Source organism: Diadema antillarum, unplaced genomic scaffold (genome assembly GCF_040938485.1).
Source record: "Diadema antillarum isolate AM-2024a unplaced genomic scaffold, OU_Dant_1.0 scf00000025, whole genome shotgun sequence".
In the NCBI taxonomy this organism is placed as follows: Eukaryota; Metazoa; Echinodermata; class Echinoidea; order Diadematoida; family Diadematidae; genus Diadema; species Diadema antillarum.
This window is the reverse complement of record NW_027270914.1, coordinates 2444017-2468863: the sequence shown is the minus strand read 5'-3', so window position 1 is coordinate 2468863 and position 24847 is coordinate 2444017. Positions and strand designations below refer to the sequence as shown.

Here is a 24847-nt window from a genome sequence, read left to right as displayed (position 1 = left end):
GAATATATGGCATATACAGTATATGCCTCGAGAGGAGGTTTGCCTACACTTTCAAAGTCAATGTATAATCATCTCTCACGGGGATTGCTCCTCCTGTCAGGCTTACCTGACATAGCACAGACCTGCATAGCCCCTTCTGTACACTGTAGTAGCTGGATGAGTGTACATCTTGTATACTGATAGAGCCACGGGCAGGTCCCATATAGTGTGGGCTCTGTCCCTTTTTCCTTGGTGAGATATTTTGCCAATTGCGGCAAACCAAGAGAGGGCACAAATTTTTTTGATTGCGATAATCATGAGACTGCGCACCCAACGTTCCGTCTCTTTTTCCTTGGTGCAATATTTTACCAACTGTGACAAACTACGAGAGGGGGGCACTCCTCGGATGTTTGGCCCTCTTACGGCTTGTTGTCCACACTAAATTACCGCTACGACTAAAAAGAGTCAAGAAACTAAACTAGGTCTCATAGGGACGAAATGTGTGTGGTAGATTTTGACTGGTATCACCCCAAATTTGGGGAGCCCAGTTGTTTGACTGTCCTTGGTTATTATACACCAATCTTTAAGGAGGGATAACTGTGATCTGCAAACACCTTTTATTTGTTCCTTGAAGCCGGCCTGTCAGAAGGCAGACAGAATGTGTTCACAGAAGCGTCCATCCGTCATTGTTCGGATTATTTAGCAAACATCGCCGCAGCAGTAGCAGGAGTGTGAGGACAACACTCTTTATAACAATGAAGCCAGATGTAGATGATATTTGACTTTTTCTTTTTTTTAAAGCGCCCTGCTGGTTTATAGGCGTATGTTATTTTGTGTTCCGGTATACTCAGCGTGATATGAGGATGGTGTGTTTGCATGGATGTGTGAGTGTGTGTTGTGTGTGTGTGTGCAATTCTGTATTTTTTGTGTAATTCTTGTATATATATATATATATATATATATATATATATATATATATATATATATATATGTGTGTATGTGTGTGTGTGTGTGTGTGTGTGTACAATTGTTTTCTGTTTTGTATGTAGACTTGTGTGTGCGATGTTTGTTCGTATGTAGGTACGGTTGTATTTGTACATGGGTGTTTGGCTCGATATGTGATCGTGGGTTTTTTGTGTGTTTATTTGTTTGTGTAGATGCATAAGTGGTATCAGGAGAACCCCCCCCCCCCCCCCCCCCCCCCCCCCCCCCCGCAATGGCAATTAACCCCGGCTAACAATACTGGTTAGTGATATGGTTAGAGTAAAGATTAGGGTTAGGGGGGTTGATACAGAGCACAGAATGCATGTCTGAACACATAATAAGGCCGCAGTGAAGTTTAGCACAAACTATTTAAAAAAGGGAAAATTATTTTTTTTTTTTCATATTTGTGATTGTATGAAACTAAGTTTTGTTCAAATGAGATCAGCGAGGGTGCAAAGTTTAATGCTCCAAATCTTTGACCTATTATCTTTCCAAGCAAATAAAAAAACCCCAGAGAATAGTATAATCCCACACCCACATACTTATATATTGTGTTGATATTTTATGTACATTCTCTTCTGATTGAGTTTGTTTGACTCTGATAGAAAATATCAATGCTGCCTGGTGCACAACAATGAATGGGGCAAGTTTTGAATGAGGGCTTCTTCTAAAGGTGTTTTGATACTATTTGATCGCCATCCCTAAAGAGGAGACTTTTCTTTGAAAAATTTTGAATGGAAAAAAAGAATACAAAAGGGAGAGAAAGAGGGGGAGAGATATAGAAAGATATAAAGAGGAAAATAGAGGGATACAGAGAGATAGAGAGATAGAGAGATAAAGATATATATATATGTATATAAAGATGGAGAGGGAAGAGAGAGATATAAATATGTTCACATGCAGATGCCAAATTTGAAGTTTAGGGCGAGAACTTAGCAATGTTAGTCAATGATTAGCTCCCACTCGTGAATTCACAGCGTGGGTCCACAAGCACACCTAAACTTTGAGATACAACTTATGAGTGAATCCCACTCGATGATTATACCAGAAGTGCAGAGTTTTCGCTATGACCTTATGCCCATACAAAATAGCGCGGCTGGAGGTTGACCCGGAAGCAAACGAGAAGTGAGGTTCACACTATTAAAGCTCACAAGCCCATTGATTATTGTGTCCTCACAGAGCGGAATTACGAATGGGGACCCCCAGTGGAATAATGGAGAGAGTGTAAACCCTTATACCCCTTTCATAAACTCACCCTCCAATTATCCGCCTAAGAATAATGCGGACATTTCAATAAAAAATGCGTTCACAAACTCTGAAAATTATCCGCATTATTTTTACGAGCGCCCGTCCTGAAAAAGGCTGATAATCGTCATGGTGACTGCACACGTCCCTCCTGCGGGAAAGACAGGTGATGTTTGACCGCACCCTGGCAATTATCTGCATTATTTGGGTTTGCGTTCATAAACTACAAATCTGGTCCCGATGCTGCTATTATGCGGATAATAGAAGGGTAGAAAAAAAGCGGATTATTTTTCCCCCGCTCCGATTTTACGACCAAATGATGCGGATATTATCCACATTATTGAGTTTATGAAAGGGGTATTAGATGTTTCATCTAATCATCGACTAAAGTTGAAGATTGCTAACTTTCGAGTATGTCCACACGGTGCTGAAACTACAAGCTAATATCGAGATGTGTTCAACCCAAACTTAAAGGGGATGGCTAGTAACCGATCAGTGGGAATCAGTGGGAATGCTGAGGGATGATTGTTCCAATCCTTGTGGGATTCATTTAAGAGTACATTATATATCTACTGTTGTGTGAAAATTATTTGCTTCAGAACGGTCTCATATTCAAGTAATGTGCAGATTAATCCCCCGTCACTGACCAGGGACGCTTACCTGGAAACATTAAACTGCACATTACTTGAATATGAGACCGTTCTGAAGCAAATAATTTTCACACAAGAATAGATATATAATGTACCCTTAAATGAATCCCACAAGGATTGGAACAATCATCCCTCAGCATTCCCACTGATTCCCACTGATCAGTTACTAGCCATCCCCTATAAAGTTTAGGAACAGCATCTGAACCTAACTATAAAAAGGAAGTGAAAGATATTAGAGGAGAGGGATTTTTTAAAACTCTTTATGTGCCACGGTGTAAACTCCCTGTGTGACATCCTGAGTCTTGGGGAGGGATAAGAGAGAAGAACTATAAACATGAAAGAGAAGTAGAGGGAGAATGTAACGTTTGCTCACTCATTTGTTGTAGGCTGCTCTTTGGTCCACACATGAATGAAACGTACACCAGTTTGGGACTTTTCTTAATGAGTTCACCATTGGAGTCACTGTTCCACCCACTTCAATTTAAATGCCATCACAAAGCAAATACCAGCCTTTACCTGCGTCAAACAAAATAGCCATGCTACTTGTTGAACTCTCCCATTTTTTTTTTTCTTTGAAAGAATCTTCGGCCCACTGGTTCGGGACAAAAGAGAAAACTCCATAGCTGGTGCTCACTGAGGTTCAGCTTGTGTTTGATTTCGTCTAGCTGCTCGATTAGTTCTTGACTCATGTCTTTGCTCAAGAAGACTCATGAGCATTGTGCAGAGCAGGGGGAGTGGTGTCAGAACGGATTTGCAGAGTCTGCTAACGAGAAGGGGTCCAGAGTCAGTTTGTTCCCAGAGGATCAGGGCTGTGAGGTACAGAGACCCCCCTGTGTCTAAATTGTGTGTTCTGTCGTAGTAATTGCACCTAGACATCTGCGCCGCTTGGGCATCAGGTGTTTCGTTCTTGGGAGTTCCCGCGGACTCTTATGTTGCTTGCCGCAAACAACTGGAACACGACATTCCAGAGCTGCCTCACCGGCTGCTAGACAAGGCAGCTGTGTCACCTGTAGCTGGTAGGAGCAGTTCGTCGGGGTGCAGTGACGGTAGAAGTGAATCACTGTGAGCTTCAAAGCTCATCGCTTGCAGAAAGTCTGAACAAGACGCCTGTAGACAGCTGAAGAGGACGTCGCAGGAAATGTTGACTGCACTCAAGAACATGTCCCCTCCAAGAGACGGTGTATAGTGTATCCCCATCTGATGACGAGGAAATGAAGTGAGACCGAAGCCAGACTTTGTTCGCTACTAATTAGAGGCATCAATACCTCGTACCTGTTGGCTGATTCGTTCTCTCTTAGTTCACCGTCATTAGAAGCAGTGTCATCATCGTATCGACTGCACCTAGCTCAGTTGCTACCTCGTAGACCTGGTGATGTTGGTGACAACCTGTTCTGTTCTCACTGTTGTGACTGGAGAAAGGTTAGACACCTTAATCAAACCGAACATTCCATGGAAACAGAACATTCCAGGAAGTAAAAAGGGGCACCGTCTTGATTAGTTTCTCTTGATGCTCTCATTGAAGAGACAGACATACTTTTGGCAGGTACGGTACCTCCGACATCAGACTGAGCCCTTTTCGTCAAAGGATGAAACTCGTGTCTGGATGAAAGAATAGGTGCATGGAATTGCCTACTCCTGAGACTCTGTGCAAGGCTGAGTGTCTCGCTCTTTCTGCATCTGGTCCTGTGGCATCGTTGACTGTCCAGTATCTCAAGTTTGGATGTGACCAGTGCACACTTCTGAAAACAGAATCCCCTTTTGCATAGAGACCAAGAAAGAGGATCCAAGCTCCCAGATCCCTAGCAGTGGTGGCAGCGTATATAATCCTACACATCAGATCGGCTAATCTCCATGGAAATCTGTGACTAGGGCCCATTCAAATTCCCCGATTGTGTGTGCCCCAGTGTGCTCGTCATTGAACTCTTTTGTTTCCAAAGAGGATTACCCAACTTGTGACTTACCAGGGGTAGAGGCTGCTGAATGAAAGAAACTATTTTGAGAACACTTGCCCCATTTTTTCCACCTGACCTTCATAGTCTGTGTAAGGACATCTTTTTGGACAAACTCCTTTCTTCTTTAACCTGGTTCTTCTCTCTAGTGACCTTTTGAATAGAAACATTGCCTTCTCAAGAACCTTATATGTCCCCAGGAGTTCTTATCCCACCAGATTTTGTTGCCTAGGCAAGTGGAAATTGCCAGAATAATATTAACTGGTCAGTCCGCTGGATTCTTCAAGAGAGAGGTGTCCTCTGATATTCAAAGTTTATCCTATGCTGTGAAGAGAATTTGCCTGAGAGTGATACAGTGGGATCAGTTTGTGGTTCCTGGAAAGACATACCACATTTGCATTTATTTCATATTTTTATTCAGCGCTAAGAGTCTTCTCCACTTGATGTGCTAAGTGCTTGAAGTTCTTTTCTTCATGTTTAGTGGAAACAAAAAGGAGAAATACGATACCCCTTGCGATCACGGCAGTTGAAAATTGAAAGAAAACTGAAGAGCTCCCAGAAGTGTTTTCGACAGCAGTTGGCTGTGTTTGTGAATATCTGGATAACACTCATTACAATCTTGGGTTAATACTTGGAATAAACTCAAAAGCATCCCGGTCGTCATGGCAACCTCTCCGTCCGGTGTGCTTTCTTCCGTAAGTGGTGTAAGTATTGGAATGATGTCATTTACTATTTTGAGTAACATGCCAGGTCTTTTTTGACTTAGTGACTTTTATACAGAGATAATCATCATGATCACTGTGCCATTTACACTACTTGGGAGAAATCAATACATTACAAAATGTGCAACTTTTGCAATGTTGGTGTAACCCTCATTCTGGTACAGAATGTAAAGTTGCTAGGCAACTGTTCCCTGTGTTACTTGTGACAATGTCAGGAAAAGGGAAACTGCAGGTTGCTGTGTGATGTTTCCCCATCTTCATGTAACCTGTCCTTGATGTTTTTGGGTATGGCAATGTAGATTCGTGGGTACAACAACTTGTTGTGTGCCAAGGATGTGCTTGATAGGATTTGAACTTCAAGACTTCTTGTGTAAGAGCCCAGTGCCGTGATCCACTAAACCATTGTCTGTGTCTACTGTTCATTGGTCATCGACATTAAAGGGAACCCAAACCCAAAGAGCAATGTGGATTGAGTGGAAGCAGCAACATTGATAGAACACATCAGTGAAAGTTTGAGGAAAATCAGACGATTGATGCAAAAGTTATGAATTTGGAAAGTTTTGGTGTTGGAACCACTGGATAAGGAGACTACTAGAGGTTGTGACGTATGTGTGGACAAGACAACAAATATAAAGAAAATATAAAGGAAATTCCACAAAAATTCACTTTTCAGCACAATGGAAGAGCACTTGACTAACTGCCTTCAGAAAGCAGGGGGAATAAATGCTGCCCTGATCATATGTCAGTATCAAGTTGATGGGATGTATAATTTTCATGAAAAAAATATGTTTTTTTCTTAAAGAAAAGTTTTAAACTGTGATGATTGGCTTGAAGGGTAGAAAGGTTGTGTGTACATAAATATGGCATATGATGAAAAATTTGTATCTGTGCATGTTGTCAGGTCTACTTTTCAATGCTTGAGGGTGTTTCACACTGACAGTCCTAAAAAGTTGATTTTGTTTTGTTGAAAAGGATAAACCACTATGTCATGAACAGTGGCAAGTGTTATTATCACTTTTTCTGAAATACAGGCACCCTTCCTTTGTTAGTTTTCACAGCATGCATTCATGTTTGGGGTGTGGGATCTTTTATTTTGTTCCTTGTCCCTTTTCCCCTTCCTATGCAGTGTAATTTACACCATAGAATTTCTGGCATGTTCACAGAATGTGAAATGTACCGTCTGACATCTTGCAGCGTTTGTGTCCAGCCCTTTTGTGAATGTTGGCGTAGACATTTCAAACATTCTCACAGTAGAGTATTACTATAGGAACAAGCTTCTTGTAGATTTAGTTTGTATTTTGGTGAATTTCATGTCTTGTTGTTTTTTTCAAATATACTATGCTGTTGTGGGGGATGGTAACTGTAACACTGGATTATATTGGGCATCTACTTTTTATTTTTCTCATGCATCTCAGACCAAGTAAAGGTGTATGAATGATAATTTTCATGGCAGCGTTTTGTGGGCATAGGTGAAGAAAGGGAATAATGAAAAATCATCTTTCTCAAAACCTTTCTATTATTGCCTTTCACTTGAGCACTATGTTCTTGGACCAGGCAATATATTCTTTTACCAGGCAATATGTTCTGTTACCAGGCAACATATACTTTTAATGTTCATGCTCTGCCCTAACCCTGTGGTTGTGATATACTGTTTTCTATCTTCATGATTTCCTGATGTCTGATACGAAGTGGAGAATCATTTTTTTTCCCTCTTGGTTCTTACAAGTTGCTGCCATTATTTACTACTGTTGCTGCTGGTACATGCTTCGTGCCTTGCATTGTTTCTGACTGGCAGTTTGCCCATACAAAAAGCAGTATTGTTGGTTATTGTTTGCTACCCCCCCCAAAAAAACCCCCAAAAAACCCCAAAAAACAAAAACAAAAAACAAAAAACTGGGGAAGATGATGTGCAAAGCTGTGAATACTGTGGAAAAATGCAGAAATTAAGTCAAGTCCTGTACAGATGCTGTGCCTGCTTGAAGAAAATAATACCTGCTGTGATTTATCATTCTTCGTCCAAAGCATTTCAACACTTTTATTAGAAATAGAGAAAAAGAATTAAACAGAAAATAGATAAGACCATACAATAACATAGAAAACAATGAGTACAATAGTGCAACAATAAGCATCAGTATAACATTACAAATATGTGTTACATTTGAAAGTGTTCGAAGACAGACAGAAAGGCTATGCCTTACAAGTCTTGTCTCCATGCGATTTCATTCATAAAATATCAAAATATTAAACTATTGTTGATTTAAAATCATTACTGCTGGAAGTAGTACACATTTAGTATGACATATAAACGTAATGAGGGAGATCTTTTGTTGACCTTTGACCTATGACCGATGCAATCTCCAGATGCAGCATGTTATAAAGGAAGTTTATGTTCAAGACACACCAAAAAACAGCTCAAATCCACAATGTCACACTCGCTGCCACAGTGAACTTGTGATGGCTGTGTTAATGGCATTGCCAGATATCCTATCATTTGTCTCTGGTGGAATCTTGAAAAGAGATTAAGTGCACACACTTCGTCTTCGGTGAGAATAGCCGCCTGATATTTTGCTTGGAACAGGAACTATTAGGACTGACTCTGATCTTTATCAGATTTTATCAGATTGCCATGAAATAGTGAGCAAAAGAGATAAATATGGCAAAAAAAGCTGCTGAAAACTGCTTATCCAATAAAGGCGAGCCAATGGAGTAAAAGAGATAAATAGATAGAAAGAGAGAGATAGATAAAGATAGAGGTAGAGAGAGAGAGATAGAGATGGAGATAGAGATTGTAAGATAGAGAGAGAAATAGAGACAGACAGGTTTAGAAATAGAGAGAGAGGAAGAACAAAAGAATGGAAAGAATGAGAGGGAGAGGAGGAAGAGATTGCAGATTGATAATGTATTAGAGAGAAAAAGGGAGAGAGATATATAGATAGGGAGAGAGAGATAAATAGAGGTAGATAACAATAGAGGGAGAGAAATCGATTGATACGTAAAGAGGGAGAATAAAAGCAGATAAAAAAAGTAAGTATATAGAGAGAGAAAGGGGAAGAGAATTAAAGAATGCTCCCCCATTGGTGATTAAAATGTACCCTCAGGTAAGATTCAGGGGGTATATTTGTAAATGCTGGCAAATTGTTTTAAAGGGACTGGAAGAAAACACATGAAGAATCCTTTTCAAATGAGCAAAATCAATGTGTGTCACAGTGACCCACATGTAAGGTTCGGACAATGTTGACTTTGAGGTCAACGCACTGTATGCAGACCCTTCGGAAGGCGCTGCAAGTGAGGACAATTACATGGAAGTTATCAAAAAGGTCCTCAAAGCAAAGAAATCATGCGCTCCATTTCTTTTGCCTACGGAATCAAGATTTGAGTGATCTAGAACTAGAGTGAATTCATTCACAGATGACTTAAAGGGAAAGTCCAACCTAGTATTCAGTATTGCTTGGTATGGAAGCAAATAGAGAAACATCTTTGCCTACTGTTAGATTAGTGTGTTCATTCATATATATTCCAATTTCCTTTGATGCTTAACCCGTTGAAGACTAGTCCCGAGTATACTCAGGCAGATGTCTATGGGAAATGCGTGTTGTTGCAGTTAATCAGCCCTCAATGGGTTAAAGGAAAAGTCCAGCCTGATGCTAGAATATGAAAGTTGTGTAAATGCTTAAAGGAGAAGTCCGGACGATTTTGAAAAAAATTAACCAAAATCTACATAAATAAAGGACCATAATGACTAAGTTTCATTGAAAAAGACCCTCCCAACTTGCCACAATCGATTTTTTAGCATCACTAATTTTGAATCGTAACCGTTCGATTTCTGTACGCCGGCGAGAAAGATCACGTGACAGCGTGACGTTTCATCCTCACATTGCTTTTTGCTTGGAGCGTCAGCTGGCTCGGGGGAGCCCTGCTTGAGCAACGGTGATACGGGCCAAGCAAGCGGTAGTAGCGTACCGCTCAACAGTCTCTGACCACACAGCGGATGCACGCGGCATGATCTATTGCTTCATTACAAAAATGCCGATGCGTCAAGTGTTAGGGTGTTGTCAATACTTCAACTTTACTAGTAAGTCTTCAAATTGAAGAAATATTTTGATTTTAAATTGATATCTATCCACGATACTACCTTTACATGATCCTGAATGCTACAACACGCAGCCCGATTACGCTGTGTGTATTGGGCTGCTGGTCGTAGTTACCGGCGTGGCGCGGCGGCGGTACCAAGCTGGCGCTGGCGTTTCTTCCTCGGTTCAAGTTACATGTATGCTGTCGTATTTTATCACCGTCAGACACACTTTTCAACAGTCTCGGACAACAAAAGAGGCAATAATTCTGACATTGACAGACTGATTTCAGATTGTTCACACACAGAAGTCGAAAAAACGATCGCGGATTGTGATAGCACTTGGCAGCAGCAGACGTAAATGTATGCCTGCACAGCCCGACAACAGCTAATGCATTGTAAGTGATGGGGTGGACACTAATAAGTACGGCAGTATTATAATACATACATATTTCAATTTAAACGAAAATGTTATAGCATTGCAACTATTTTACATTAATCTTTGAAGATTTTATATAGATATATAACGAAGATTATTTGAATAAAGGAATACAGCGTTTGGCAACAGCACTCCTAAATCGGTGTACGGTCTCCTGCAGTAGCGCCGACAAGGCACACCTATGCAGGCATGCAGATACCGCCCGCAGTCAGCAGTGCAATGGGAGATCGATGCGTAGCTGGGCTTCGCTCTCGGTGCTCTCAGCTGAGGAAACTGCGCCCGATACGTCACGCGCAATGCATCCTGGGACAGATAGTACGAAGGGCAGCTCGCGACGGATTCGAACATGAAGAATTACCTTATTTAAAAAAAAAAATCATAGTAAATGTATCTGATGGTCTTTTCTCGTCGGGAAAAGGGTAATAGGCTCATGAAATATTGTTCTTTACACACGAAACGGCTGATAATCGTCCGGACTTCCCCTTTAACCCATTGAGGACGAGTCCCGAGAATACTCGGGCAGGTGTCTATGGGAAATGTGTGTTAGAGCAAAATCAGCCCCTCCTCAATGGGTTAAAGTATTAGAGAGTGAGTTAAGTTTGCAACTCTGAATATTTCTTTTGCTGAGGAGCTCTCCATCAGGTTTTTTTTCAAAGAATTTCACCAGTTTTCATTTTCTCAAATATATTTGGGTATGGACAGATATTATCTGTGAAGGAGAGCACACAGAAATGTATTAATTACTCTATCCTAGGTCTGCAGAAAATTTTATTGACAGATTAATGCTGAGTTGTGACCCATTACAGTGAAAATGTGATAAAGTTTATAGGGCAATACAGTTTCTGAAGCTGAAGTGTTTATATTCAGCTTTTCCAGATTCTGAATGAAGTTGCTGCATACATCATTTTTCTGGGTACCGTTTCATGAAAGTTGTCAGCGCTGACAAGTTATCAGTCTCTGACAATCACCATGGTAACAGTCAGTGACCAGAGCATCTCAGCCAATCAAAACCAAGGATTTTGCTAAAATTGTCAGCGCTGACTAAATTGATGAAACACCCCCCTGATTTTTTTTTCGTCCTAGAATCCTACCTTGTAATGGTGAGAATTTTGGTCACCATTAAAACACAATTATGATTAAGTGTGAGACAACTGCCACTCAACTGTACAAATCCTGGTGTCCATTCTGTTTTGGTGAATATCTTTTGATTTAAGACATGTACTGAATACATTAGTTAATGCATTAAGATGGATTATATGATCCAGAAAAGAAACATTTTGTGGAAGAGGGTCACTGTCTAATGGGTCTTTCCAGAGGTCATCGACATGGAATCCAGCGACCCATTGACTCTTTCTTAATTAGTCATTGTCTGCCTCGTTGGCGTGTCTGCCAGCTGAGCAGGAAAGATGAGAAGTAGGCCGAAGAGCGCCCTCGATCCACTTGAAAAATGCTTTTGATACTGACCATTCTGTAAGACACTTGGCGTGCTTGTGACCTTGCCTTGTTTTCAGGCACACACACACACACACAAAAGAAGTCACCACTGCAGCTATTGATGGTGCTGGTAGTTTTTACAGTTATGATAATGATGATTGTAGTAATAATGATGATAATGATTATGATAGATGCAGTGATATCGATTATCATGTGACTAGTGTCATGTGTGAGGCTTTTTTTGTGTGTATTGAAATTATTTGGTAATGGCCATTATCAATCTTTAAGAAATATTATGACCTTTGCTACTAATACCGTACTACTAATGCTACTATTACTACTACTACTACAGCTATTACTACTACTACTACAGCTATTCCTATTCCTACCACTACTTCTACTACTACTACTTCTACTGCTACTACTTCTACTACTACTACTACTACTTCTACTACTACTACTACTACTGCTACTACTACTACTACTACTACTACTACTACTATTCCTACCACTACTACTAGTACTACTACTACTACTGCTACTACTAGTACTGTTACTACTACTTCTACTACTGCTGCTACTACTACTACTACCTGCTGCTGCTACTACTACTACTGCTACTGCTGTTGCAGTGAAATTGAAAAGGGCAGTATTTGTATTAGGAAAACATTATTTCTGTCAATTGTGTCATCACTAAAATTTTGAGCAATTTGGTGGTTTGATTTCCGTGACACTTGGAAATTATTCCTCATCAGTTTTAGACAGGAAGCACTTCTTATATTGATCATTAATTCTGCCGAAAGGACCAGGTTTGTTTTGACTCAGCTCTGGATACATTGAGGATGTCATGCTTCTTAAACATCCTCTGAAGAGAGGAAGTTGGTGGTTGCTAGGAAATGTGCACAAGATTTTTTTTTTTTCCCCTAATAGTGGAATATTTATTATTCTTCATCAAACATACTTTCATCAAAACATATAATACATCATAATATTTTGAACAAAGTACATTAATAAAAAAACCCCCAAAACAAACAGGCAATGGAATATCATAACTCAGACCATCATATCATACATATCAAGAGAACAGGTGTCTAAACAGACACCATTTTTCCTTAACACTTGTAGGTTATGATTATTTCTTGCAATAAATTTGTTATTGTCTTAATATTCCCTTATACTATCTTTACATAAATCAAAATGAAGAGTTATTCCTTTTATTTTAAAAACAGAAATTTTATGTCTCACAAGCATAGTGATACAATTCAACGCTGAATTGTTAATACCAAAAATAAAACAAAAACAAAAACAAATAATTTATTTTCCATCATGAATATTATTTCTAACCCAGCATTAACATTAATCCATTCTCTTACTTCAACCCACAATCTACCAACACATTGATTCTCACTTAAAAATGTGTTAAAGTTTCATGTGAACAAGATGTTAGTAAATCATAACAAAAAAATGGAATATGTTTTCTTGTTCTTTTACTTATTAGTTTGTGTAGAAACCAAGGTGGCATTTTTCCCCCTTCATCTCATGTAGCAACTGTATAAGTAGGTAGTAGAAGTATTCAAACTTTGGAAACTTTCTCTTTTTATTAGTTCGTATTGTTGCATGAAAAACAAACAAACAAACAAACAAACAGACAAACAAACAAACAACCAACTACAGATTAACATTGCATCATTTATATCACATGATATATTTTGTAAAGTGTGTAATACAAATTGTCAATTAAGTGCTCAGGTGTGCCTTGGAAAGCTAAATACAACGTAGTCGCCCTTTTCCGATCCGATGCGATGCATTTATACCTGATAAGGAAGCAGTGATCCTAAATGAGAATCATGTCTTCCAGAACAGCTTTAGTGCTAAAATGAGGAAAAGAGGCAAGAATTATACCTATTATTGGTGGATGTCCCTGTAATCTTTGTGCTAAATCATTTTCTCAGTATTGCAGATAAGTTTACAAATACTGGAAGATTGTTTTGAACTTTGGTTCATTCGCAAGAGCAGTGCTTACATGTATTAATGGACACCCATTATAAATGTGGTTTTCCGAGGAAAGTCCTTAATGTCTTCCTTATTTTCATAGCCAACTAATATGACTTGTTACTGACTTCACCCGCTATTTGTGTGGGAGTAGTTTAAATGTCCAGACCTTGTAATCTACATGCCTATAGGTCTGATTTTATAAGAAATACAGAATGAACAAAATGAATTTCCTGCAGCTTTTGTAGTCTTTGAGTCCTTCATTTAAGCAGTGAATTCCAGAATGTCGTAAAGCTAGAATTTTCTATTGTTGGGAGATATGTTTTAGTTTATCCTGTCTATATGCTACATGAATCATTTGTATGCACACATTGTAACAATTTTTTTTTCTTAGTCTATTTCATTGTAGACTAAATGATACCATGCAGCATGTTGTATTGTGTTGAGAAAACATACAAATGTAGTTCTATTATCTCTAGATGATGAAGAGTGTGTCAGACTTTGTTTGTTCAACCATTCAAAACACAGATTGGTTCATCTACGAAAGGAAAAAAAAACAAAATAAAACAAAAATAAAACAAAACAAAACAAAAAGGAAAACAAGGAAAAAATTTCAAATCTCTTTGGAGCCTATCTCAGGCATTGATGACCTATACCGGTAGTTCATACAAACTTAAAGGGATCCTATAGTTTAGGTTGAGACCTAACTTCTCTTTTCTAATATTTTTAGGTGAAACAATGAAAAACTTGTTATGAAATATGAAAGAGCATATAATTCCAAGAGGAATTCAATGTTTGTATGATAAAAATTGAGATATCCAATACAGAGCGATAGTAATAAAAGGTGGGACCCACCTTCTATTACAATCGCTTGGTTTTACTTTGTTTTTGGAAGTCTCAACAATTCAAAAACCGATTTTCATCAAATAAATTTTGAATCCCTTTTAGAATGGTATGCCCTATACTATTTCATATTAGTTTCTTGGTATCTCGCAAAAAGTTGAAAGCCCAATCCTCATCTCCACCAATACTATACCATCCTTTTAAGATGATTCTGTGCTCACTTTATGTGTAAAAAAAAAACAACAACTGCAAACAAACATGTAATGCTTTCACCTGAGGCTTAAACAGATGCTGATCTATTTTACCTTGGTAAATGACTTGTTTGTAAACGTGTTTAGAAATATATCGTAATGCAGTATGCTCCCATTTTATGTTTTTTTTTTTTCTCACTAGTTTGAAAGTAGTGGTGAATAACTCTTCTCCCAAACATGTTTGTCGAAAAAAAAAAATGCTGGGACAGTTGTGGTCTTGAGGTGTTCTACAAATGAGTTTTGCTGAATTTCTGAGGTCATGTTTTGAAGTCTGATTGGTTGGACAGTCTGTGAAACATGATTACAAAGATGGAACATAGCCTGACCTTACTCACTTCCTTGTAGGTGCGTGCATATTGGTGCGTACTCATCCAAGTGTCCCTGATTTTAAGTTGTATTTAAGGAAGGTGTTGCACTAGTAAGAGGTAGAACTTTTTTTCAGCTAGAGAACTTTGAATTCTTGGAATAGTCTTCGTTGCTGATGCTGTTAGGCAACATCAGTTAATGCCTTCAAGTCTATGCTCAATGACCACTGGAAACAGAAGCGTAATCAGTTTAATCTAGATTGCATGAATTGGCCGCCCCCGTGGATACATCAGTGTGAACTCCTCAGGCTCAGATTGAATCCTTTGAATGGCCCTCTACAAGTCTTCAACTTACTGGGCGTCATCATAGGTAATTCAGGTAAAATCAAGATTTCCATTGACTGACTGAGGGCCTTTAAGTTTGCGATGCAGATGTGTTGTTTTGTGGAACTTTGTTTGCAGTCAGCAGTCGTCATGACAACTTATTGAGTGTCTGTATGTTCATTATCTCTGAACACTAAGAAAATTGTAAATTCAGTGGTATGATTCAAGATGAGTTTTTGGTGTAGTGAAGTGTAAGATCTAGACTAAGACTATCTAAGACTATCTAGAGACTGTGACATTGAGAGAAGTGTGAACACACCTGTATTCGAGAGAGGATGAAGATGGTAGTTTGGTGCAGCAGTCAGCAATGGTAGTGGCAACTCACTGAATGTACAAAATACACAATAATCTCACTCCTCTTTCAGCACAGGACTATATCATCAAACAGGCTACTCAGTTAACGAGAGCCTCGCAACCACACTCCTACCAGGTACCATATTCGAGAACTGAATCGTATCGCCATTCGTTCTTCCCAAGAACTGTAAGGAACTGGAATTCCCTGTCGTCAGAAATTGTTTCAGCGCCATCTGTGGGATCATTTCGAAACCGTCTAACGGTTGATCACAGTGGCTAGTATTTTCGTCAAATTTTCTATGTGCTTGTAAATATCTGTATATAAATTGTATTATAATGTAAATAGCACCAGTCTGCAAGAATCTTCAGTCTATTGAAGGAGGCAGACTTAATCAGAAGAAGAAGAAGAAGAAGAATGTCTGTATGTTCATTATCTCTGAACACGGTGAGAAAAGCGTAATTTCTGGGATGCAATTACATGTCTTTGCCTCATGCGAAATTTCCTGGTATTGCATCCCGTGCCGTACAGTGTAACATGAATAGTAATGATTTCAATACTCCTTCTTCCGCAACCGTCATAGATACCTTCTTCGGCAGCAGAGAGAATGGAATGGCATTGCCTGCATGAGTGTTACAGAGCAGTGGGCAATATTAATAACAATAAGTCTGACTATAAGTGGAATTTTAAGAGAGTAGGCTGAGTAATGCACCTGGTTTGGTTTCTGTCGCTGCTGAAAGAGAATACTCGGACACTTTTGGTAGCACGGCTCACACGCTCCTTTGTTACCACATTACAGGATAAGTAGCAGTCGACTTTCTTTTTATGGACGGGAGAGAAGTTATCTGGTGCATTGCGATTAGGACTACAGTAAAGTTTACTGAAGGAAATTGCTGTTTTTGTGAGTGCTTTTTGTAGCATTTGGTAAACGGGCACAATGTTTTTATGTTTAAATAGTTATATCATTATCTACGTTCTTTTCTTTTTTTTTTAAAGGGGAGAAGTGAAAAGAGTGGATAGTACATGGGATATATTGATACGGCTTGACACACACATTCAGAAACCATTTTATCGGTGAACATCTGTCTTTGAATGTTGAATGTTGAAATGCCAGTTACAGTTTACTTTGGGTCATTCTTATTGCGACATGTAAAATCCTGATTAGTTTCGCCACCGTTCACACTGCAGGTAACAATCACAAAGTTAGAAAGGGTTGTATCATGACGGGATTAGAACAAATCTAATTCACCTGCAATTAACATGTACTGTGTGAGGCAAATTGTGGAGTGGGAATGTACTTTTTTAACGAGCATATTACGTCACTGGCGACCTGTCCTTGTGTGCAGTAATGCAGGTGTCATGGAGTGTGACTGGAGGGTAGACTAGCCAGACTTGGCCGGGCTTAGCCTTGGTTTCAGACAGTACATGTGCATTGTCACGTATACCGCCACATACATTTCCGTTCCTTTCCTCTTTGTATTTTGTTTTCTGTTGTTTTCTGAACATTCAAAGGAAGACTTGTGTGAACGAACTGTGTTTCCTGTTCCTGGGACTTGTTTTGTGTGTGTGTGGTTTTTTTTTTTCTGCTCCTTCCTTTCCCCCGTGTATCCTCTGAATTGATTTGGACCAATTTGTGTGGTTTGGATATGTGACTTTTTTTGTTGTTTGTATATCTCAAAGTGAACGAAAAGAGAATACAGGGCGTGACACTACCTTTTTTCCCCTCTGTTGGCCAGTTCGAGCCACTAAGATCATCAAATGTGGCCCCCCAAAAGAAATGTATTGACCCGAAATAAACAGACACATAACAATCCATTTTAAAACTTAAGTGCCCGATCAGGCCACCGAAAGATAGCTTTTGTGGAAATTTGGTGGCCGACATCAATATCTAGTGTCCCTGGGCCACTGGGCCACTGCTGGTGTCGGGTCCTGGAATGATAGAGGCAAAACAAAAATTGATCATTTAACCCTTTCTGTGCCAGTGAGTGAAATGTTCACAAAGTTAAAGGGATGGTACAGTATTGGTGGAGATGAAAATTGGGCTTTTAACTTTTCGCGAGATACCAAGAAAGCACTTTTGATATAGTACAGAGCATGTCAATTTAAGAGGAATTCAAAGTTTATTTGATGAAAATCGGGTTTGGAAGGACTGAAACATCCAAAAAGAAAGTAAAATAAAGCGATCGTAATAAAGTGTGGGTCCCACACTTTATTAGAATTGCTCTTTTTTGGATATCTCAGCCATTTCAAACCAATTTTCATCAAATAAACATTGAATTCCTCATAGAATTGCATGCTCTTTCATATTTCATAAGAGGTTTCTTATTACCTTACCAAAAAAAAATGGTAGAAACCTGAAATTAGGTATCAACCAAAACTCTATGATCCCTTTAATGTGACACTCAGTGGGTTAATAGATAATGGACAGACGACACAGCGAAAGAGAAAGTTAGAGGGATGAATGTGTGGGTGTTTATGTGTGAGCTTGGACCTGTAGGTCTATGGTGTGAAGAAGACAGAGGGGAGAGAGTAAGGGATTGTGAAAGTGAGAGATAGAGAAAGAGATGGATGGAGGGAGATAAAAGTAGATTAAGATATTGTATCGTTTTAAAGGGATCGTATAGTTTTGGTTGAGACCTAACCTCGGGTTTCTAACATTTTGGGGTGAGGTTACGAGAAACCTCTTATGAAATATGAAAGAGCATGTAATTCCAAAAGGAATTCAACATTTATTTGAAGAAAATTGGTTTTCAAATGGCTGAGATACCCAAAACAGGGCAATTCTAATAAAATGTGGAACCCACGTTTATTACGATCGCTTTGTTTTACTTTAGTTTTGGATATCTCCGCCATTCCAAAACCGATTTTCATAAAATAAACTTTGAATTCCTCTAAGAAAGGTCCGCTCTGCACTATTTTACAAACAGCTTCTTGATATCTCGCAAAAAGTTAAAAGCCCAATTCTCACCTCTACCAATACTGTACCATCCCTTTAATTGAATATATATATCAGAGATTCAGTTATATTGCTCAGAATAATGCGGAAGATACAGTCAACCTTGCCAAAGTCCAATCTATTTGGACTGAAGAAATAGCTTTATCTTAGAGAAAATTTGTCATATTAGGGATCAAAATCGAGAGCATGTAAAGAGAAAAGGACTTGAAAATACTCTAGACTTACATGATAATTCAACTTACACGAGGTTGATTTAAACGAGGTTGACTGTAGTATTGAATCAAGGCTACTTCTGATTACATTGTTTCTTCTACAAATTTGACAGTGATATATTCCCTGCCTGCTTTCTTGTATTATCTCTCACAGCATGATGCTCCACTGTCTGCCAAAGTTTACATAATTTAGCAAACCTGAGACACTCCAGGTTTCAGCTTTTTATTCCCTTCTTTCTTGTACATTTATTGTAGAAAGATGGTTTCTATACACATTTATGGCTGGGTTGATTGAAATGGATGTACACATTTATGGCTAGGCTCATTGAATGTTGCTTTTGCTTTATACATTAATGATAATAAAAAGCTTAGATTTCCTTTAGACGCCTTCTTCATTATAGTTATTAATGGCCTGCACTTTTGGTTTGTTTTGACTCGCACGCAGTGTCACCATATTAAGATGTCTGTATTCCATGGTGTTTCTTCAGATTTATTTGTCCGTTTTCTCATTTCCCTGTTTTCTGAGATATATTTCTAAACTTTCATAATGCAGGATTGACGTTATTTTTTATTCTTTTTTTTATGGTCCATGTGAGCAAATAAAAATCATTTTAAAATTTGCAGTGTTGGTGACCCGAAAAAGAAGTGTAGTGGCACCATAGAAGGAAACATAGAAGGCTATTTTGAATGTTAGTTATTGATTGGGCTACCTAACTTAGGAATATCGTATTATATGCTTTTTGAAACTTTCATGGCCCAGCATTAATTTTTAGTGGCCCTGGGCCACTGGACCACCAGAGCACTGCTAATGTTGAGCCCAGAATAATGACATACTTCTTCTAGCAACTGGTACTCTTTAGTTTCATGTAGACTATTTGCCATTATAAATATGCTATGCAGAGTCCATAGTATCAATACAACGTTTCCTCATATTTTACAAGAGTACAGTGAGTTGTACCATTATGTTCACATTTGTCATGGTCTATGAAACAAAAATTGTGCTGGAAGGAAATTGTGAAAGTTGGTGATTTAAGTCTTATCTAGTTTGAAATATATGGAAAATAACACTCCTGTGCATGGTAGTAGATAAGATATCTATTGTACCATGCATTGTTTTGACAGTTTTCCTTATTGGTTTGTTCAGAGAGTTTTTGTATTGTTTTAACCACGCCTCTACTACCATAATACTCTCTCCCTGTCTCTCTTTTTCTTTGTCTCTTTCTCTTTCTCTATCCCCCTCTTTCCTTTCACTTTCTGTCGGGTTTTTAAAACAAATGCAACCACTTCTTCCTCCTGTTGATTCTGCCGCAGTTGGTGCTTATCGCTCTTGTCAACTTCTCTTCCCCAGCTTCCTCTACAAGTAGTCCCAGGCATTCGTTCCTGCGTGGCTTCCTCACATTATACATATATCTGCCCATTGTTGTTCCCCAGCCGGCTTCACTCTGACAAAATCTGTCTTTTAGGACAGTTGTGTCGCGTTGCTCCTCTCTCTGCCTCTCACCCACACTTTTGGAGTTCCTCTCTGGGATTCGGGTTCTATCGTGACCTGTCTTTGATTCTATTGGATATTTTTCTTTCAAGTCGCACTCTAACTCTTATTCTGTGGAGACAAAAGGGTACTTCATCTCTTTTCCAGTCTTGTAAGTGTTTGTCTGTTAATCATTCTTTCCCGTTTCTTCCTATCTTCCTTATATCGACCGCGGCGTTCTATGTTAGTGATATTTAATTCTATATCCAAGCTGGATATTATGTATTATATTTTGTTATATTTCATGTATTTTTCATTGAGAAATATGAGATTGAATTGAAATGGAAATGGAAATTGAAATTGATATTTGTATTAATCCTTTGAAGATCAAGGCATCATAATGTCATTGACTTTGTGTATAGTCTGGTTGCCTTGGTGGTTACAGGGTTAATCATCACTGTCATACACCTCATCCTTGATGAGGGGCTGGTAGTTATTCCTTGAATATAATTATGTGACGCATATTTTCCGTAGAATCCTGCCCGAGCGTACCAGGGACTTGTGTTCAACAGGTTAAACGCATTATATACCATTTGCAGATGAAACAAAAAACCCAGCTTAGTGCTTCAAAATAGTTCTTGGATGTGAGTTTAGGATAGAAACAACCAATGTAAGAATTTGAATCAGTATAATCAATGTTAAGTACTGTTATACAAAATGTGAACAGAAGTTATGATGAAAATGTTCTAGACTATACCATCTACAGTTATGGTTTATTGAGAAAAATGATGATATGTCCTTGTATTTTAGGGTTTATTGCAAATTCTTTATACATATATGGTAGGATGTCTGGTGATACAATTGACCTACACATATGCATAACTCATACATTTTTAAAATCACTGCTCCCCAAAGGTAAACAGGACCTTTAAGTATGGTTAAGTCTTTATGCACTTAGCCCAACTTGCCAAGGTTTTTCATTAACCCGTTGTAGACAAGTCCCGAGTATACAACTGTACTTCGGTAGGTGTCTGTGGGAAATGCGTGTTGTAGCAATATCAGCCCATCCTCCATGGGTAACATTCATACAGTAATCCATCCAAACTTGATTGAGTTGTAAAAGTTAGCAAGCCCATTCAGGCATAGCAAAGATGCCTCAATCTGCCACAAAGGCTGGTGACACAAAAGGGATCAGGGGGATTAGATCATCTCTGTTCATTGAGGATTAGCTTCCAGACATCTGTAGCAATTGGTGAAGAAAGCACCACAGCATGTATTTCAGTGGGCAAACAAAGCACAGTGAGAGGTTTATAGGAACTTTTAGCAGGAAGTGTACCCCAGTTTACTTTATACCAGGTATACCTGAGCTGCCCGGAAATAACTTCTTCATGTGGTCCTGGTACATTCCTAGTATGTCTGAACAGTTCCCCAGGGTGTAATGTGTGCATTGAATGAAATCATTACAGATGAATATATTTCACTGAGAAACTGAACGTGATATCATCAACTATAAAATCTTCCCCACCTATCCCCCCACTGCCGTTTTTCCACATAATTGCTTTTGCAAAAGAGAAGTCGTCTAACTTGTACGTATGATATCATCTGTATTGCATTTATTGAAACAAATCTAGGGAATGGCTTGTTGACTGTTGTTTTGAATCAATTAGTATTTATCTCTTGTGTAAAAAACCTTGTTTGCTCTGTAACCCTCAATTTGAATTGCTGACATTACAATATTGCTATAGTGCAAAGTTGAGTATGAAGCAAAAAATAATCAACTTTTGATTGTTTAGACCATCAAATCATTACTGGGATTTATTTCCCAAATTTGTGTAGATATCTGGAAACTAAATATCAGTGAGTAGAGATTAGCTAATCTATGTAGTTACCATGGCCTTCCTGTTGGTCTATTAACTATTAAAGGTATTGTTACACCTGAATAAACTGTGTAAAACTTGTAATAAGGTCAAGTTATCTACCTGGTACCAAGGATAAGGTGATTGTTATTGAAAAAACATTGCAAGTATGTAGTTATGTAAGTGTCCAGGTAGGTACAGGGTTAAGTATCTCTACTTCAAGATAATGTAGTCTCTACTAATAAAGGTTGTAATTAGAGTTACACAGTGAAACAAGCAATCCAAACAATTCTGTTGTGTTTCCTAGTATATTGTTGCATACTGTTAAAGCTGCTTTAAAGATAATATAAAGTTTTGGTACCTCAAAAGTTTCCCTGAGTTTCCTTGTCTTAGTTTGTGTTTCATGTTAAAGTACCTTTCATATAACTAACACTGTGAGACTTACTCGCCCCAAAGTGCTCTCATGTCTTAGTAATCATGCAATAATGGTTTCGTACAATACGTGTATATTGATTGTCGCCGTACCGCATCGAGTCAAACTAACGGCTCGTTCGAATTTTTCAGAGCCCGCTCTGCTCTGGTACGAAACCATTATTGCATGATGAGAGCACTTTGGGGCGAGTAATTCTCACAGTGTTAGTTATATGAAAGGTACTTTAACCTGAAACACAAACTAAGACAAGGAAACTCAGGGAAACTTTTGAGGTACAGAAACTTTATATTATCTTTAAACATCATGGTGCTCCATTGTAAATGACCATACACACTGCAGGCTTATTAGGTTGATATAGCTGAATGTTTTGCATCTAGGCTGTCAGTTGAATTTGATTGTACTTTGCTACTAGAGAGTGACTGCAACACAATGTTTGTATAAATTCAGGTCTAGATGATTGTGATTTCTGGGACTTTAAAGACATTTAGGTCTATTCCAAGGGTTCGGTTTGTCTGGTGCAGGAGGTTGCATGTAAACCTGTTAAGGACGGACTGATTTTGCTGCAACACATATTTTCCATAGACACCTGCCCGACTATACTCGGGATTCGTCCTCAATGGGTTAAAAGACAAAAGTATCACCCTTACCGAATGTATCACTGAATTAGAATGGATGATGATTAATGATTGTACAGATATGGTTAGGGAGATTTATAGGTAAGTGAAAACTCAAGTTAATGTGAGCTGTGATGGAAGGAACATGATATGCACAGGAAAAGAAATGAATGTTATTCATTTGTCATTTTTTGTTTTGCCCTTTCAGTTTCTATGGAAATGATGTGAGACCATTCTTTAGTCTTCTCTATAAAGGCTAGTGTACACAGGGGATATCATATGTGCTTTGATTGATCTTGTATAACATCAGGAAACAAGGAAATGAAATCCGAACACTTGAGGCTATTCTTGATGTAAGAAATTGAGCTCTTCTGTATGTTCTTGAGTGAAACAGAAAGTGATGTATGGAAAGCCACTTGTGTATATTTTAATTATGTAATTTAAAATATGGTACCCTCTTACTGTAATAGAACTGCTTAAGCACAAACCACACAGTATTGAGGGAAACACATCCTTCTCAACATTGGGGAAAAAATGTTAGTGAGCCTTATACAGTACCTCTCAATGAAAAACACTTGGTGTTGCAGGGGCAGTCTGGGATAGAATACTCCAGCTACTAAAAGATTGGAGTGCATCATTTGCACTACATATCTTGATTAACTTTATCAGCATCAATGGTGCCTGGTTTCCATACAATCACAATGGCATTTGGAGACGGTGATCCTGGGAAGGGTTAAGGTAGAGCTATCCAGACATTGAGATTAGCAAAATCTGAACAATGATCTAGTACAGTTCCTGATTTGTTTTTGTTTTTGTTGTTGCTGTCCATTTAATACTCCTCCAAAAAGGAAATATCTTTCCCTTTCTGTGATATTGAATGCCTCATACATAGGATATGATTCTCAGTCCCAAAGGGTTATCTGTAGATATTAACAGTCATATGATCATAGACCATTTAGAAGGACGTACTTTATGATTTTGTCAACTTATGTTTCTAATGATAAACTTACACTATCAAAATTGTAAATTGCAATAATTGACATTGAGAGAAGTGTTTAAGTTTCCATGTGAATTCATGAGACATTTATTTTGATGCTGCATAATAATAGAAAGTATAATCATTTTATCACTTCTGAATTTTTTATGCCCTCATTTCTGTGAATGAGTCAGAATAAAAGTTTCTTTCACCTATTGCTTCTCATACTCCATGTAACAAATAGTCTGAAAGTGAAAGTAGTGAAACTAGATATGGCATTTACATCTTTGATAGAGTGGCTGGTCATGAAGTGCCATCTTTGTCATTGAACCGCTCATGTGTCGTTGAGGCTATTACTGTATGTGGCATATTTATACATTGTAGTCAAAATTTTCTTACAATTTTGCAAACTACGGTGTTTAAAGGGACTGTACAGTACTGGTTGAGGTGGGGACTCAGGTTTATAACATTCCTAAGTGAGATAAGGAGAAACCTCTTATGAAATATGAAAGAGCATAAGTAATTTTAAGAAGAATTCAATGTTTATTTGATGAAAATTGGTTTTCAAATGGCTGATATATCAAAAAAAAGTGATAAGAATGAAAGGCGACAGGCCACGCCTTTTATTAGGATCTCTTTGTTTCACCTTGTTTTTGGATTATATCTCAGCCATTTCAAAACCGATATTCATCAAATAAACTTTGATACCCCTTAGAATTGCATGCTTTTTGACATCTCATAGAGTGGTTTCTGAATATCTTGCAAACGTTAAAAGCTAAATCCTCACCTCAACC

General features: G+C 38.4%; 1 protein-coding gene across 1 annotated transcript in view; it reads left to right on the top strand.

Annotated features, from left to right (window-relative positions):
* The first annotated feature begins 3452 nt into the window (after nucleotides 1–3452).
* Nucleotides 3453–24847, top strand: part of LOC139733708 (uncharacterized) — a 192990-nt gene continuing 171595 nt past the window's right edge. Inside the window, exon 1 of the mRNA XM_071644524.1 lies at nucleotides 3453–5511. Coding sequence (XP_071500625.1) covers nucleotides 5470–5511 — 42 coding nt within the window. The 5' untranslated portion in view covers nucleotides 3453–5469. The remainder of the gene's footprint in view (nucleotides 5512–24847) is intronic.